This window comes from Gigantopelta aegis, chromosome 3, assembly GCF_016097555.1.
Source record: "Gigantopelta aegis isolate Gae_Host chromosome 3, Gae_host_genome, whole genome shotgun sequence".
NCBI classification, from domain to species: domain Eukaryota; kingdom Metazoa; phylum Mollusca; class Gastropoda; order Neomphalida; family Peltospiridae; genus Gigantopelta; species Gigantopelta aegis.
The window spans coordinates 85,192,982-85,211,356 of NC_054701.1; the positions used below are offsets into that span (position 1 = coordinate 85,192,982).

At 39.2% G+C, this 18,375-nt stretch overlaps 1 protein-coding gene across 3 annotated transcripts in view; it reads right to left on the bottom strand.

Annotated features, from left to right (window-relative positions):
- The window catches only part of LOC121369221, a 73,126-nt gene that overhangs the window by 37,256 nt on the left and 17,495 nt on the right, over positions 1 to 18,375 (bottom strand). For 2 of the 3 annotated variants that reach the window (XM_041494163.1, XM_041494165.1), the window contains exons 2-8: positions 14,175 to 15,038; positions 11,259 to 11,466; positions 10,144 to 10,367; positions 8,664 to 8,845; positions 7,438 to 7,879; positions 4,842 to 5,090; positions 2,302 to 2,506 (exon numbers count right to left, since the gene is read on the bottom strand). In XM_041494163.1, coding sequence (XP_041350097.1) covers positions 2,302 to 2,506; positions 4,842 to 5,090; positions 7,438 to 7,879; positions 8,664 to 8,845; positions 10,144 to 10,367; positions 11,259 to 11,466; positions 14,175 to 14,973 — 2,309 coding nt within the window. In that variant the 5' untranslated portion in view covers positions 14,974 to 15,038. The remainder of the gene's footprint in view (positions 1 to 2,301; positions 2,507 to 4,841; positions 5,091 to 7,437; positions 7,880 to 8,663; positions 8,846 to 10,143; positions 10,368 to 11,258; positions 11,467 to 14,174; positions 15,039 to 18,375) is intronic. The other variant, XM_041494164.1, reaches the window with a different exon arrangement.

Consider the following 18,375-nt stretch of genomic DNA (forward strand, 5'->3'; position numbering starts at 1 on the left):
CACATGACATGCTGTCAAAGTTGAACGTTGTCAAACATGGATTTTACACATTAGAACATTCGTTTAATAGTGTGTGAATCCACCCCTGGCGCGAATACACTCGACACATCGTTGCCTCATGCTGTTGATCAGACGTCTGAAGAACTCTTGGGGAATGGCCTGCCACTCTTCCATAAGAAGTTGACCCAGATCATGAAGATTGGCCGGAGGGGCATGGTTATCCCGAACTCTCCTGCCTAATTCGTCCCAGGCGTTCTCTATTGGGGCCAAGTCAGGTGAATATGCTGGCCAATCCATCCTGGCGATACCTTGTTGTCTGAGAAAGTCCGTTACCACCCTGGTGCGGTGGGGTCTGGCATTGTCATCCTGCAGAATGGCCCCGCCGCCAATCTGCTGAAGGCCTGGGAGAACCAACGGCCAGATAATCTCATTCAGATAGCGGATTCCATTCAGATTGCTATCCACCACATAGAGGGGGGTCCTGTGGTGGATAGAGATGCCGTCCCACACCATGACACTGCCACCACTGAACCGGTGACGTTGTCTGACGTTAACGTCAGCGAAGTGCTCCCCAGGACGTCTGTAGACACAAACCCGACCGTCGTTGAATTGGAGACTAAACCTGGACTCATCAGTGAACATCACTCGACCCCACTGAACACGTTGCCACCGCAGATGAAGCGTGCACCAGTGACGTCTGGCCGTTCTGTGACGTGATAGGAGTGGTGGTCGAACAGCCTGGCGACTGCAGCGTAGATTATTGGCTTTCAGACGATTGCGTATGGTTTGATCAGACACTCGAGTTCCAATCGCAGTCCGCAGATTGTCACGTAATCGGCGTGCAGTGGTTGTGCGTTGACGTAGAGCCATATTGGTGATGTAGTGGTCCTCTCTATTTGTAGTGCTTCGGGGTCTTCCCGAACGTGGACGATTTCAAACAAAATTCGTTGCTTGGTACCGTTGCCACAGTCGGCCAACGACACTCTGACTGACACCAAGTCTCAGAGCAACATTTCTTTGCATATTGCCATCCTGAAGCCAAGCAATAGCCCTTCCTAGATCTTCGATAGTCAGTTGAAGTCGTACCATTGTCGAATTTGGAGTGTGCACCGTACACGAACGCAAGCTCCAATTATACGGAAAATCAGCATTGGGAACATGGAATACACGTGCAAAGCGTGCAAATGAAGCGCTTTGTGAAAAAGCAAGTTATGGGCACTTAGCAGACCTTTCGCTTTCGCCCTAATTTACGTGTAAATGTAAGCATGTTTTCGCCATTAGAACTAGTCGACAGTGTCAATGACAGTGGATTTTAATTCATTTATGGGCTGCTTAGACCCACTTTCGTCAAAATGGAACAATACCATGCGTGACATTATGGTCTAGCTAATATAATTGACATTCAGAAAATAATGTAGAAAATATCGTCTGACCCTTAAATTCTTTTGAGTAGTATATATGTTGGTTATCCTTGCTACAAATTTCTTTGTCTCTGTGTTACTACTTTTGACACCCAATAGCCGATGTATTTTTCGTGCTGGGGTGTCGTTAAACATTCATTCATTCATTCATTCTGTGTTACTACTTGAAAAAAAAAAAATGAAAAAAAAAAAATGAAAAAAAAACAACAACATTTGTCATCAAAGATAAGAGAATTATTACTTGTAATCAGAGAGATAACAAAAATAAATTCATGATTAGAGACAAGTATGACATTTTTTGGGTACCACATCTTAACTAAAGGCCTGATGATTTATTGCAGTTCAACATATTCGCAGTTTTAGGCCCAATGTTCGATGATCATCGTTCAATCTGTGTAACACAGTTTATTTGTATTTTTTGTTTCCAATGGTAGATTAGTATTTCCATAGCTTGCACTTTGCTGGAAATCCCTATCATACAGTCAGGTGTTTCAGCCAATCACAGCACTCAACTCCACTGCACGTGACATGTGTGCAGAGACTAACCCAGACACCACACCCTATGCCCTACATATGGCAAAGTACCATGGTGAAAATGTTATTTTGTTTGGTTGTCAAGACATAGATTTTCCCTTTAGTTTTGCTTTTCATGATAAATTTATTTACAATTATTTTACAAGTGACAATTAAAAATTTGACAAACAAATTGTTGTTATTAAAATAGTTTATTAAAATGTATATGCATAACTGGCGTACTTGTGGATAAATCGATCCGTGCACCAAATATCAAAAATATATTCACTTCTTTTTTTCTTTTTTCTTTTTTTCTAATCTCAACCTTTGAAAAATGCAAAAGAACAAAGTTGAACAATATACTTACTCAATGTTTTCTACGACCCTCAACAAGTTGAAGCAGTTTCCCGACATCATCAGCTGCCAGGGCAGTTCTTCGACTTTCCTCTGAGAATGCGGCAACCGTGCAAAGAACCACGCAAGGTTTTCGTGCAGCTTTCGTTTGTACATTTGAAATGGAATGTCAGACTCTTGAGACACAACCGAGCCTTCAGGGCCATTCTTGAAACATTCTGCAGATATAATATATCACAGATTCATTTCTGTTCTTCTGAAAGCTAGAAACACATCTGTGAGTTAAAAAGTTAAAGTTTGTTTGTTTGTTTAATGACACCACTAGAGAACATTGATTCATTAATCATTGGCTATTGGATGTCAGTCATTTGGTAATATGTATATACAGTGAAACCCTCTAAACTGGAAACCCACGAGATAAAGTAAAAAGTATCCAGTTTAGACAGGTTCTATTCTGTAGTGATATTTGAAAAGGCACTGTGTAAAACATCCAGTTTAGACAGGTTCTATTCTGTAGTGATATTTAAAAAGGCACTGTGTAAAACATCCAGTTTAGACAGGTTCTATTCTGTAGTGATATCTGAAAAGGCACTGTGTAAAACATCCAGTTTAGACAGGTTCTATTCTGTAGTGATATCTGAAAAGACACTGTGTAAAACATCCAGTTTAGACAGGTTCTATTCTGTAGTGATATCTGAAAAGGCACTGTGTAAAACATCCTGTTTAGACAGGTTCTATTCTGTAGTGATATCTGAAAAGGCACCGTGTAAAACATCCAGTTTAGACAGGTTCTATTCTGTAGTGATATTTGAAAAGGCACTGTGTAAAACATCCAGTTTTGAGGGAATTCTGGTTTACAGAGATTCGCTTTTCAGATGTTTCAATGTACAATGTATATATTTGACAGCAATTCATGTACAGTGAAACCCCGCTATTAAGACCACACTGGGACTTAATAAATATGGTCTTATTAGTGGGGTGGTCTTATTAGTGGGTTACTATCTTTTAAAGTTGATTCCAAATTATCTACAATTATAACATAAGAAATAGATTGCATATATCATGTATTTGAATTATTTACAGTGAGCACTAAAATAGAATTAAGAACTGTCAATATGAATTTATAAATACTGAATATTAGTTGAATTATATGAAAGACGTGTCTATTGTTTATTGTCGAATTTGACATTTCTAATAACGATGATGCATGTAAAAGTATATCGAAATAGCGATAGTACGACTACAACATTCATGTTTTGTTTTCAGCGCTTTGACACAACTCGCTCAAAATACACAAACACAACATTGTTACTGTCGCCTCTCTAAATAACACTTGTTTTGTTACCTATTGGATTAGTCGGTCACCTTGATGGAGCGATATTCCAATTAACAATTGGATTCGCCCTGTCTCATTGAGATGACGGTGAATGTGTATCTTCAACTAAACAATAATACACAGATGTCGAGGCAACTTCAGAGTAATTAACGTTCTGGGTTGGGCATTAAAAGCAATTGCAGTGATGCTCTTCTTAATAAGTTACATAATTTGTATAGTCAGTGTGTTTCTTTATAAATGTATTTAATTAGCATGTCACTGTAGTCGGTATGTGTGCAGGCTTGTGGGTCACTTGACTGACTGCAGTATGAAAACAACCAATCAGCGTGTTACATCACTGATTAATATTAACTAGGTGACAATGTGTTCCGGAAACTAAAAGTACCGGTATCCTTTTTATGCTCCACATATTAAACTAACATGATTACTCTTTGACTGGTCTACGTGTCATACAATCAGCAAGAACAAGGAAACCATTAGATGTGTGATGTTTCAACACTTGAGTGAACGAAAAATGCAGAACATTTGCTATCATAATATGGTCACTTTGACAGGGTGAAAATGCACTAGAAACAACCACTGGGACTGACTTTTCTGGTCATAACCCACATTAGTGGGGTGGTCTTAATACCGGGGTAGTTTTACTTATAAAATGACAAGGAAATATTCCGGTCTTTACAAAAGTGGTCTTAATAGCATAGTGGTCTTAATACTGGGGTGGTCATTAGGTGGGGTTTCACTGTATTATACTTCCATAAGCAGTTTTGAGTTCAAACTGTGGTCTTGTTGTCTAAGAACATAACTTCTTAACCCTTTTGTAGTTTGAAGGCATGGAGCCAGAACTCAATTTATTTATGTTGTGGATGCGACAGTGCTACCAGTTTGACATCACAAAATGTTTCAGTCCATGACTTCCTTACAGTAACGACACAAAACAGTTAATTCAAAAGTAAGAAACACTTCTGGGCCTAGGCTTAAAAAAACGCTTAAGAATCTAGGCTCAATCTCTAATGGCGTCACATGCATGTAGTTTGTATGGCATTGCCAGGACGATAAAATCCCATCTGACACTATTAGAGTCTTGAATTTAGACTCTAACAGTTTTATAAGCACCAGGCCTGAATCCATTTAATGCCATCTGTTTTTAACATATTTTAAATGAGATACAGTATTTAAAATTGTGGGGCAAAACAAAGATCAACAAACCATGCACTTACTTAAGAGAATGAACTGGACTATTTCCTTGATGTGATGATGAGAGAAGCAGATCAGACCATCAGCTTTCTCGTAGAGCGCCGAGCCGATGCCGATGCGGAACTGGAACCAGTCAAACTGAGACACCTCGAGGCTGCCCGTGTAACCGAGGCTCCTGAGTAACGTTAAAACCTCCTTTTCAGTGAGTCCATTGCGTGATAAAAGTATCAAACAAAGAGCATCTGGTATCCAGCCAGAAAAGCCTTCAAACTCTAAAAACAAAAATAACAAGCATTCTGAGAGTATTGCTAAAGCAATATATATGTCCCCCTACTGGGCCCAAACAAATCATCAAATATTTCAGGCGGTGACAGTGTAATATTTCTTAGTGGTAAAGCGCTCACCTGATGCATGGTCAGTCTAGGATCAATCCCCACCAGGCCAAGATGGGTATATGACATGCTGTGGTATGTGCTATCCTGTCTGTGGGATGGTGCATATAAAAGATCCCTTGCTACTAATGGAAAATTGTATTGTGTTTCCTCTCTAAAAGACTAAAATGTCAAAATTACCAAATTTGACCTCCAGTAGTCGATGATTAATAAATCAATGTGCTCTAGTGGTGTCATTAAACAAAACAAACTTTACAGTCAAAAATGGCTAAAACTTCTCAAAAATAAAACTTGATATGTAACTTTTAGGAGATTACAATATGGAGTCTTTAGATTTGCAGGTGTTATTGTCTATTTGATCCCACAAATGTCATTTTTGACCGAAAGCGTTAAACTGAGGTTAAAATTGAAATATTTGCGGGCATCAAATAGACAATAGCACCCACAAATCTAAAAACTCCATATATTATGTCCATTGCAAACTGAATCATTTTTCTATGGAACTAACTGTATATTTGGTATGTCTTGAACAAAAATACCTGGGTCAGTGGCTACAATCTAACTGTAGACCCTTGAACCATCAACTTGGCCTGTTCCAATTGCTAATGTCACTTTCTAATGATGTCATTAGCTTTTGGGTGTTATTTTCATTTGATCCCAGAAAAATAATGTAATTAACCAATCACAATACAGAACACAGTTGCCATTAGTTTACAATACATTATAAAGGTAGATTAAAATTTCAACTCAATATCTTGACGCATTGCAATGAAAATTCCAGAAAATTTGATGGGTGTAGTATCTACTAAGTTCAAGGGGCATAATTCTGTCAAAAATGGGAAAATCCCCAGGAAGCTCAAGTTGATAAAGCTATCCACAAAATTATCTTGAAGCATTGCAAAAAAATTAATCCGCAAAACTATATGCCGAATAATATCTCCTAAGTTCAAGGCTGATGATAGGTACACACCCACGAAACAGCATCTGATCTGTACCTCTACTTGATAAAGCTAAATACACAATTTCAACTCAGTATCTTGAGGCAGTGCGAAAAAACATCTGGAAAACTAAACACGTGTATGTGTATGTGGGCAGATAGAAAGACAAACAGATCAACGGACAGACAAACAAAATAAAAACAGACAAACAATGTGAGCTCCGTGGTCTAGTGGATGAGCTGCTGGACAATCAAGCTGACGACAGTGGTTCAAATCCCATCAAAGCTGGCTCACACTATCATTCTTCTTTCTCATCTGTCACCCTCTGTCTACCATTCTCATTATCTTAATATAAAAAAAACTTTCCAACTTCTCCCACAATTTCAATCTGTTTCGACCCTTTCTGTCAGTTTCCTCCAACTCTTGTCTCCAACTCATACTTCTGTCTCTGTGTACTATCCTGCCCCCACCTGACAGCCTCGTCCTCTGTCGTTAATAAAGATGGTCTGACCCACAGCACTAACGACCACTGGTAGTAGGGGAGCATAGTAGGTGGTTACAAGTGCCTCTTAACAAAGCCAGAAGTAACTACTGAACACTCTTTAAAGTGGTCAGACTAAGCCAACAGCTAAAGCTGATGGGGAATGACAGGTGTGTGGCATGGATAGCCACAAGAGACAAGCACCTGTCATAGTTGGAGAGACAAGAACTGGGATGTGGAGGCAGACAGCGAAAAAAGTTGAAAGATAGGAGTTGCCATATTGGGAAGAAATGAGATGGAATTCAAAGCAGTAAAAGGAAAGGGGGCAATGGGATAAAAAAAAAACCCCAACAACACACAGATGGCAACAAAATCTATCTAACCCTCCATTTATCATAGATGTTTGAGATACAACATACATACCGTTATCATGGGCATCTGAGACACAACATACATACCGTTATCATGGATGTCTGAGACACAACATATATACCGTTATCATGGACGTCTGAGACACAACAAACATACCGTTATCATGGACGTCTGAGACACAACATACATACCGTTATCATGGATGTCTGAGACACAACATACATACCGTTATCATGGAATGTCTGAGACACAACATACATACCGTTATCATGGACGTCTGAGACACAACACACATACCGTTATCATGGACGTCTGAGACACAACACACATACGATTATCATGGATGTCTGAGACACAACACACATACGATTATCATGGACGTCTGAGACACAACATACATACCATATCATGGACGTCTGAGACACAACATACATACCATTATCATGGACGTCACAATGCAGCGACGAGTCGACCTCTGGGAGCCAGCTGTACTTCTTGATCCAGCGCCTCAGACTCTTCATCCAGAACTCGCGCACCGACGACAGCTCCTGGTGCTCCTCGAGGAAGGCGTCGATGTTGTAATAGATGCTGTAGCACTTGAGTTCAGCGGCCAGCGTCGTGAGGAAGAGCGGCTTGGTGCACACGCGGATCTCCTGCAGCTGGACAAAGTTCTTCACAGTGAGCCGCGCGAAGTGCTGGCCCATGTGCTCCTCCAGGATCTCCTTCTGCCGTTCTACGCTCGAGATGATGGGCACAGCAATGAACGTCACGTCCGGCCGTCTCGCCAGGCTGCGGTACGTGATGTCAGAGTTCGTTGTGCTCAGAATGATCTTGCACCGCGGTGGCAGAACTGCAGGAAGCCAGCCGAATTCCTTTACCTGTCAATCAAAGTGAAATGTGTTACTTGCATGTATTACTTTTGGCTATCAATGTGACCTGTGCTGCGATTTGCAGCCATAAAGATGGAATACAGCATGTTGTTTTGCCACTGTCAGTGTTACCTATTATATTAATTATATGAGTATTTGGTACACATATTTTACAAAAATATATACCCTCTGTAAACCCAAATTCTCTAAATAAGGACATTTTTTTCACGGTCCCTTTGTAATAATCAGCACAGAACTTAACCTCTAAATCGGATACCTCTTAAAGGCATACTGTCACGGATTTAAGGACCTTATTTCTCTAAAAATGGATAATAAATAAAAATTACATCAATTGTTGCAAACCAAATCTACCTATCGCATCACCGTAACTGAACCATAATGGAGTGAAATCCATGTCAATGCTCTCGGCAATTTTAGTTTTTTAATTATGGACCATTGCAATAATTCAATTATTTTTTTACAAAATGGAGTATGGTAGTTATGAAGATGATTGAATAAAGTACATTTATTGACAAATCAAATTATTTTTGTTACGGTAATACTTTGTTAGGCCATTAAATAGGTCAGTGGTCTGTGACAATATGCCTTTAAAAGCTGGCTTTTTTCTTGGTCCCGAGGGTGTCCAGTTTCACCATAATATATATATATAGCATTAGCTCTTCTTTTGTAAAATTCTTTTAACCGAGATGCAATTCTGTACCAACATTAATAAAACATGGCTACTTGCATCAAGGACAGAAGATGTTATGCTAATTCTCTGAAGTCACATTACCGTTTCCTGTGACAATTTGACGGTCCCACACAGTTCGTCGACCCCATCTATGACAAGAACGCAGGGCCCAAGCGACACGGCTGACATGAACATCCCACACAGCTCTTGGAACGTCTTCGGCTCATAGTCGTCACCACAATACGCGTGGGTGCCGTCAGCTATCTCTTCCTGCTCCTCCTCATCTTCAAGATGAAAGATTATAAGACTCCATCATATGTGGTCATGTGGGATAGAAAAAGTACACCCGAGGTGGCTGAAATTTCGACTTAGGACGAGGCTTGCCAAGTCCCATGGTTGAAAGTTTCACCACCGAGGGTGTACTTTTTCTATCCCACATGACCGCATATGATGGAGTCTTTTTCTCTCATTCATTCGGTAAATAAAATTTAACACTAAATTATTAAATAAAATTTAACACTACAAATTAACAAAATAGCTTTTATTATGAAGGTTTCAATAACAAAATATAAATTTAAAACTGTGTCTAATGACCTCACGTCACAATCTCACATTAATATAACATCATATATTACCAACGGTGTCATGTTAAACTCAAGCACATGATATCCCATGTAAGATAGAAATTTCTAACATAGCTTTCTTTAATGGGGTAGCTCTGTCCTATAAACCTGAGGATGAGAGAACATACAGTGAAACCTGTCTAAACCGGATCATGCCACAGATCTAGTATTTATCCAATATTGACACAATCCGGTGTTTAGAGGGTCTCGTTTTACAATTTAGACAATTCGGAACCGTGAAACTTAGCCGTGTTGACAGGATTCCAGTTTCCTCAGGGTCCAGTTTAGACAGGTTTCACGGTACAATAACTAGATTGAATGTTTACAATTTCAACAGAAAGGAAAGGAATATTTGTTTAAAGACACATCAGCTGGATGGGACTTTGAAATTAAAACAGAAATCTTAATTATACCGATGCCAGTTGGGACAGACTCCGCTGTTCAGTAAAAGTAGTAAGTTAAACATAATAGTTCATCAAGATAAACCTTGAGGACATTAACCTAATAAATAACTCACAGCTAATGCAAATTCGTTTACGTGAAATATTTAAGAATGTATTAAAATATTAATTTTTAAAACACTATGCATAACCACTTCTTATTTCAGCCACTGTATATATTAGTAATTATTAGTCGCCTACTGGTTCAATCTGAGGGGACTACAGGTTTTGTCTTCATCTGTCTGTCTGTCTCTCTGTCCATCTGCCTGTTCCGTGTATAGATTTTCAGACTTCTTTTAAACAAACGCTTGAGATATTGAGCTAAAAACATTTGTATAGCTTTATGTAAAGTTACAGACCGAGTCTGACTTTCATGGGAATTTTCCCATTTTTGACAGAGTTATGGCCCTTGAACTTAGAAGATACAAAAAATATTTGGGCCCGGGTAGATGACACATATTGCTTAAAGTTTCATTACAATACTGGAAAATGTTATTTAACAAAGCCACTGTGACTTACTTGCTGTTTTGAGAAAGCGTGAGCGTAGTTCCGTGATGCACCGCTCGAGGAACACAGTGATGTCTGTGCTGTGAGAACTACAGCCGACAAAGTGGTGCACGAGTTGGAGCGGTAGGCTCGTGTCGTCGAACTCATCCAGCCACTGGGCAATGATCGACGACTTGCCCGCCCCGCGCTCCCCGCTCAGACACAACACCGACTTGTACTTCACAAGGGAGCCTAACCTGCAGGTCAGAACAGACAGTTGCAATTTAGTTAACAAAATAAACATAGAAAACAACACACATTTAGTAAATAAGGAATCTAAATTTTACAGAAACTTTTCACGTAGTTCAGGAGTTCCAATGGTCCCAATTAAATGGTTTAAGGAATTCAAGCAGACATCGATATCAGCCAGTCTCATGTATAACACAGCCACTTCTATTAAGCAGCCACTTGTAATAAGTAACCACCTGTATTACTCAGCCACATTTTAATCAGCCACCTGTATTAATCAGCTACCTGTATCAAGCAGCCACCTGTATTACTCAGCCACATTTTAATCAACCACCTTTATTTAATCAGCTACTTGGATCAAGCAGCCACCTGTATTAAGCAGCCACCTGTATTAAATAGCCACCTATATTACTCAGCCACATTTTAATCAGCCACCTGTATTAATTAGCTACTTGTATCAAGCAGCCACCTGTATTAAGCAGCCACCTGTATTACTCAGCAACATTTTAATCAGCCACATGTATTAAGCAGCCACCTGTATTAAGCAGCCACCTGTATTACTCAGCAACATTTTAATCAGCCACCTGTATTAATCAGCTACCTGTATCAAGCAACCACCTGTATTAAGTAGCCACCTGTATTACTCAGCCACCTGTATTAATCAGCTACCTGTATCAAGCAGCCACCTGTATTAAGCAGCTACCTCTATTATATAACTATTCAATCTTACTATAGTGATGAGGACAATTAATAATAACATAATTACATGCTGCCACTGTTGAGGAGAGTGGTTGACGTCTGGTACTTGGAGAATTTTGTGTTTATTTATCACCACTCCCTGTTAGAAAGGCCTACCCCCCATCCATAGCTTCCGTTAATTTCGAGGTCTGCGCTCTCACCTGCTGCCAGTGCTGAGAAAAGAGGTTGACGTCCGGTACTTGGAGAACACGGGTTCGCTCATTTCCTGCGTCGCGTCATCCACTGCCTTCATCGCGAAGCGTGTCATGCGACTCATCACCACGTTGTTATCCGGACTGCTGACGTACACCTGGCGGCGGCTTTCTGCAAACGACTCCTGGACCAGCCATTCACGGTACTTCTCGGTTTCTGATTACGGAATTAATAAGTGAATGATTTCACAACACACCAGCATGAAAAACATATCAGCTACATTGTATTGTGTGTTAAAGAAAGTTAAGTCCAGTGAAACAGTTCAAACCAGGCTCTCAGTACATGTAAACCAGAATGGTCCCTTTTTAGATATGTTTTTCTCGTTTCAACCAGTGCACCACAACCGGACAAAGGCCGTGGTATGTGCTTTCCTGTCTGTGGGAAAGTGCATATAAAAGATCCCTTGCTGCATTAGCCGTTGTGGGTCTGCTCTAATGAGTATAAGTCAGAATTATCAAATGTTTGACATCCAATAGCCGATGATTAATTAATCGATGTGCTCCAGACACTTGAACCTTTAATTATCAGGTCAACACATTACAATTACTTAGAAGGAAATCAAAGGGCAACTATAAAAGAATGTGTCCAGGACAAAGAGGGTTGAACCTTTAATTATGAGATCAACACATTACAATTACTTAGAAGGAAATCAAAGGGCAACTATAAAAGAATGTGTCCAGGACAAAGAGGGTTGAACCTTTAATTATCAGGTCAACACATTACAATTACTTAGAAGGAAATCAAAGGGCAACTATAAAAGAATGTGTCCAGGACAAAGAGGGTTGAACCTTTAATTATCAGATCAACACATTACAATTACTTAGAAGGAAATCAAAGGGCAACTATAAAAGAATGTGTCCAGGACAAAGAGGGTTGAACCTTTAATTATGAGATCAACACATTACAATTACTTAGAAGGAAATCAAAGGGCAACTATAAAAGAATGTGTCCAGGACAAAGAGGGTTGAACCTTTAATTATCAGGTCAACACATTACAATTACTTAGAAGGAAATCAAAGGGCAACTATAAAAGAATGTGTCCAGGACAAAGAGGGTTGAACCTTTAATTATCAGATCAACACATTACAATTACTTAGAAGGAAATCAAAGGGCAACTATAAAAGAATGTGTCCAGGACAAAGAGGGTTGAACCTTTAATTATGAGATCAACACATTACAATTACTTAGAAGGAAATCAAAGGGCAACTATAAAAGAATGTGTCCAGGACAAAGAGGGTTGAACCTTTAATTATGAGATCAACACATTACAATTACTTAGAAGGAAATCAAAGGGCAACTATAAAAGAATGTGTCCAGGACAAAGAGGGTTGAACCTTTAATTATGAGATCAACACATTACAATTACTTAGAAGGAAATCAAAGGGCAACTATAAAAGAATGTGTCCAGGACAAAGAGGGTTGAACCTTTAATTATCAGGTCAACACATTACAATTACTTAGAAGGAAATCAAAGGGCAACTATAAAAGAATGTGTCCAGGACAAAGAGGGTTGAACCTTTAATTATGAGATCAACACATTACAATTACTTAGAAGGAAATCAAAGGGCAACTATAAAAGAATGTGTCAAGGACAAAGAGGGTTGCACCTTTAATTATGAGATCAACACATTACAATTACTTAGAAGGAAATCAAAGGGCAACTATAAAAGAATGTGTCCAGGACAAAGAGGGTTGAACCTTTAATTATGAGATCAACACATTACAATTACTTAGAAGGAAATCAAAGGGCAACTATAAAAGAATGTGTCCAGGACAAAGAGGGTTGAACCTTTAATTATGAGATCAACACATTACAATTACTTAGAAGGAAATCAAAGGGCAACTATAAAAGAATGTGTCCAGGACAAAGAGGGTTGAACCTTTAATTATGAGATCAACACATTACAATTACTTAGAAGGAAATCAAAGGGCAACTATAAAAGAATGTGTCCAGGACCAAGAGGGTTGAACCTTTAATTATCAGATCAACACATTACAATTACTTAGAAGGAAATCAAAGGGCAACTATAAAAGAATGTGTCCAGGACAAAGAGGGTTGAACCTTTAATTATCAGGTCAACACATTACAATTACCTAGAAGGAAATCAAAGGGCAACTATAAAAGAATGTGTCCAGGACAAAGAGGGTTGAACCTTTAATTATCAGATCAACACATTACAATTACTTAGAAGGAAATCAAAGGGCAACTATAAAAGAATGTGTCCAGGACAAAGAGGGTTGAACTTTTAATTATGAGATCAACACATTACAATTACTTAGAAGGAAATCAAAGGGCAACTATAAAAGAATGTGTCCAGGACAAAGAGGGTTGAACTTTTAATTATCTGATCAACACATTACAATTACTTAGAAGGAAATCAAAGGGCAACTATAAAAGAATGTGTCCAGGACAAAGAGGGTTGAACCTTTAATTATCAGATCAACACATTACAATTACTTAGAAGGAAATCAAAGGGCAACTATAAAAGAATGTGTCCAGGACAAAGAGGGTTGAACTTTTAATTATGAGATCAACACATTACAATTACTTAGAAGGAAATCAAAGGGCAACTATAAAAGAATGTGTCCAGGACAAAGAGGGTTGAACTTTTAATTATCAGAGCCCTGTTTTACGAAGCAATCTTAGGGCTAAGACCACCTCAAGTGGATAACTAGCTTATGCACTGACGGTGATCTTAGCCCTAAGATCGCTTAGAAAAATGGGGTCCAGGGCCCTGTTCCACAAAGTGAGCTTAGCCCTAAGATCACCTTAAGTACATAAGCTAGATATCCACTTAAGCTGATCTTAGCCCTAAGGTCGCTTCGTAAAACAGGGGCCCTGGTCAACATAATTGACCACTCACCTTGGAATTGAAAGGGTTTGACAGGCGTTGGGTACAGCTGATCGACAATGTCTATCCAGTCATTCAGTACCAGGTTGCCCAACTCCTCGAGTGTGGTGAAGTACTGCACGGGCAGGCCCTTCTTCACGATCCTCTGCCTCAGGTCCTGTATCTTCAGCCCCGCATACTCGCTCTTCGGCAGGTAGACACTGTCCAGCCTCTGCATCTCCGACTCTCTGCCGCCAGCCCTCATGTACTTGTCCTCCAGGTGATCCCTCTGTCGGAAGTAGAAGCGGCAGTGCGTGGAGTCGCCGAGGAAGGCCGCGTGGATGATCTCCAGCTCCGTGAGGCTGCACGCCTGGTTGTCATCGTGTAGGAGCCAGCCATAGCAGGCGGTGGCGGCCATCAGGTAGTTCCGGTCCAGGGGGTTGCACTTGTCCATGTTGATCATCCTGGTGTAGGACAGCAGGGGCTCGTCCTCGGGGCGGTGCGGGCCGTAGCAGTCGCCCAGCAGGCAGATGAAGAATGGCGAACACCGGTCGATGGCGTCCAGCAGAAAGCGCAGGAGTTGTCCGTTTGAGAAGACCTTGTCTTCAGGGCTCCACCGGATGTCCGTGGGAGAGAACAGTGCCCCCCGACCCTGGGCGAACTCCACGATGCTCGGGTAGATGTGATCAGCGAGGAAATTGCGCTCTTTTATGAAGTCCAGCGGGGTCGAGCAGATGTAAGGGCGGACAGGCTTTCTGAATTCAAAGCCTTCCTTTCTTTTAGGGGGCGGCACCTCCTCCTCCTCATCTTCCAGATCGATACCCTCAAACATGGCTGAAGCCCATTACCCCTTTGCGTCAAGTCCCATAGTAGTCATATTGTTACAAAAGCCGCCTGCTAAAAAGATAAAAGAAATCAATATTGTATCAAATATATCTATAGGTATCATCAGGAATTTGTGTAAGGGGTTCATTACCATAATAATCTATTACACTTTATGACTAATGTGGTGGTTTTAAAACATATTTAATGAAAAACTACAATAATAATCACAAAACAAGAGTACAGTTGCATTCACGACCCTCTCCCTTCTTGATACACCCGAAATACACACTAAAGCAGTGCACAATTTTGGAGTTTACAAAATTATTAAAGTCTCATATGTATACCCTAGTTTCAACCCATAAAAATGGACACTAAGTCTAGTTAATCTACAAACCGTTATCACATTTGGATAAAGAGTAAAACAAGAGTCTGTGACATTGAAACAGGAAAATATCCTTAACAATAGAATAGAACTTGACTATATAACCATTACTTAGATGCACGTGCATTTTAAAAAATATAAAAAAATTCATTTTGTGGTAATTGATAGTCTAAACACTAAAATATAAGCAACGTTTGATTTCAGTGATCATAAATGGCTCTAATTGTGAAAAATGTGTCGTAGTGTTTAAAATCTAGTGTCTGTCACGTTAAAGACCTATAAGGACACAAGTCACACATTTTGCAGCTATCGAGAGCCCAACACCAATCCAATGAACTGTACCACACACCATAGAAAAAACTTGCGCACTACAAACTTGGTTTTATTGTCATTAATTTTATTCTAAATCTGTGTTCTGCAAATCAGAAGGAAAAATAACTCACTAAGATTTTGACAAAAATACAAGACTTCGTAAGTAAACTAGAAATATCTCATTACATATGAGTCAAAGCACTCACTATACAAGCCGAATCAATAAACAAAATGGCATTTTTCTTTTTTAAGTTCTCATTGTTATATTCTTACTATAGTCCGTCCCACAGAGAAAGCCTTTTTTCATACCATGACATTTACTACAAGTTAAATTTATTTCTGAGCTGACTGATTTGTATATTGCAAACAAAATTAGCATTTTTTATTTTATTTATAAAAAACTTTTACTTTTCTTCTTGCATCAGTCCAAACTGAAATTATTTACAGAAAACAGTTTTATAGAATGATGGGACAGACTATAGATGTAACCATACTATGCATGGGAAAGTTTAGATGAGGTGTGGTGGCTTAACACTGGGCTTTCCCCTAAATATGGCCGCTGTGTAGATAGCCAGCCCTCACTATCCAAGGCTGTATAAATGATGGGACAGTCTATAGATGTAACCATACTATGCATGGGAAAGTTTAGATGAGGTGTGGTGGCTTAACACTGGGCTTTCCCCTCAAATATGGCCGCTGTGTAGATAGCCAGCCCTCACTATCCAAGGCTGTATAAATGATGGGACAGTCTATAGATGTAACCATACTATGCATGGGAAAGTTTAGATGAGGTGTGGTGGCCTAACACTGGGCTTTCCCCTCAAATATGGCCGCTGTGTAGATAGCCAGCCCTCACTATCCAAGGCTGTATAAATGATGGGACAGTCTATAGATGTAACCATACTATGCATGGGAAAGTTTAGATGAGGTGTGGTGGCCTAACACTGGGCTTTCCCCTCAAATATGGCCGCTGTGTAGATAGCCAGCCCTCACTATCCAAGGCTATATAAATGGTCGCTGTTGTATTTCTGGAATTCATCTTTGTACACAATACTTAACACAATGTCTGTTCGGTAGTCAATTGCACTTGAGTGCAAAAGATACTTGCCAAATGCAGTATCAGGTAAGTGCATACATGTAGAAGACAGTTGGCAGAGCAGATTTAAAGAGAAGAAGCTATCAGAACGTTTAGAAACTGTTAAAAAGGCCTTACATACATTACATTATAAATTATTAAGAAACTTATTAGTTAGAAAAATATACAATTCAGATACAGCCAAATGATCAGTGACTTGGGCAAGAAGCCAAGGAACTGAAACTTGGATTAAGTGTTGATCTTATTAATACTTTTTTTATTGATTGTGGTTCCGAGATCATACTGAACACAATGGCAACCATCTTGAGGTGATGAACATAAGCAGATTAGCAGCCCTTCGTGACAGATAAAACCAGATTATAACCAGCTTATCTCTAACCCGCAGGTTGACCAGACTGTGACAAAACCTTTTGACACTGTTAAGCCAATAATCATGACAAATCCATAAGGTGTCATGTCTGTCAGTGCTTGTTATTGGTTGTTTTGACCAGAGGCTGACAAGTCAGAAACACCATTATGGTATATGTGGTATGTATGATATGATATCTAATAAAAATGATAGTCCCCCATATAGAATATAGCCATGTAAAACACAACATATCTCTCTCTATCTCCTTCTTTCGTTCTATACAACTGTGTCCGGTGTATCGGCGCATCCAGTGATTCGGCGCACTTGGTATTTTGCTTAAGTATGCTTTGGAAGTTGTCATGTTCTCGGTGTTTTTAACAAATTAAAGTTCAATTCCTTTTTTCAATGGTTAATCAAGTATCAACATATTTGTTACAGGTGCAATTAAAAAAAAGATTAGATTTATCAATAATTATATCATAATTTGAAAATAAATCATTCACCTGTTTTCGTGTATATAAACGCGAAGTAGGTCAGCCGTATTGATATTAAGAATGTTAAAACCAGTCGAAAACACCTTTCCCGCATTTTTTAAATTATAGTAAACAGTATAAATGTAATTATTTTTATTCGGTTATTTTTATTTAAACTGAAAAGGAAAACACAGGCAAATGCAAACAAAAGGAAAGTTTTACACCTTAATTGACAGTCATTTCAGTTCACAATTGTCACATTGTTATAAAAAAAATAAAAGCGAAATAAGATTCACGTGTGTGCACAATCTACCCGAGAAAAATAAAATCCATGTAGGCATCTTAGCCATGAATGACAATGAACATGTATGCATCTGCAGTATTGTGCCACTCAAGAAAACGATTTTGAAACTGATCATGAGATGGGTCATGTCTGATCGTTCATTTTCATAGTAATATTTTTAACAAGACAAAACAAAGTACTAAAATAATTCTGGGACAATAGTGTAGCATTTAGGGATAAAAGTGAGGTCATGGGCGGTCTATAAATAGTGGGGTCAACAATCCACATCTACTGCGCCGAATCACCGGACATGCAAATCGTTTCGGATACAAGTGGGTGCCTATATTTATGCACCATTTTAAAATGTTTATTTACTACAGACATAAACCAATTTGTAGTGTATTTGAGATTATGCACTGCTTCATTGGTGAGAGACACATTTTATTAAGTATTTCATAGTGTTCACATTGAAAATGGTCCTTGAATACTTAGGTGTGCCGATACACCATACAGC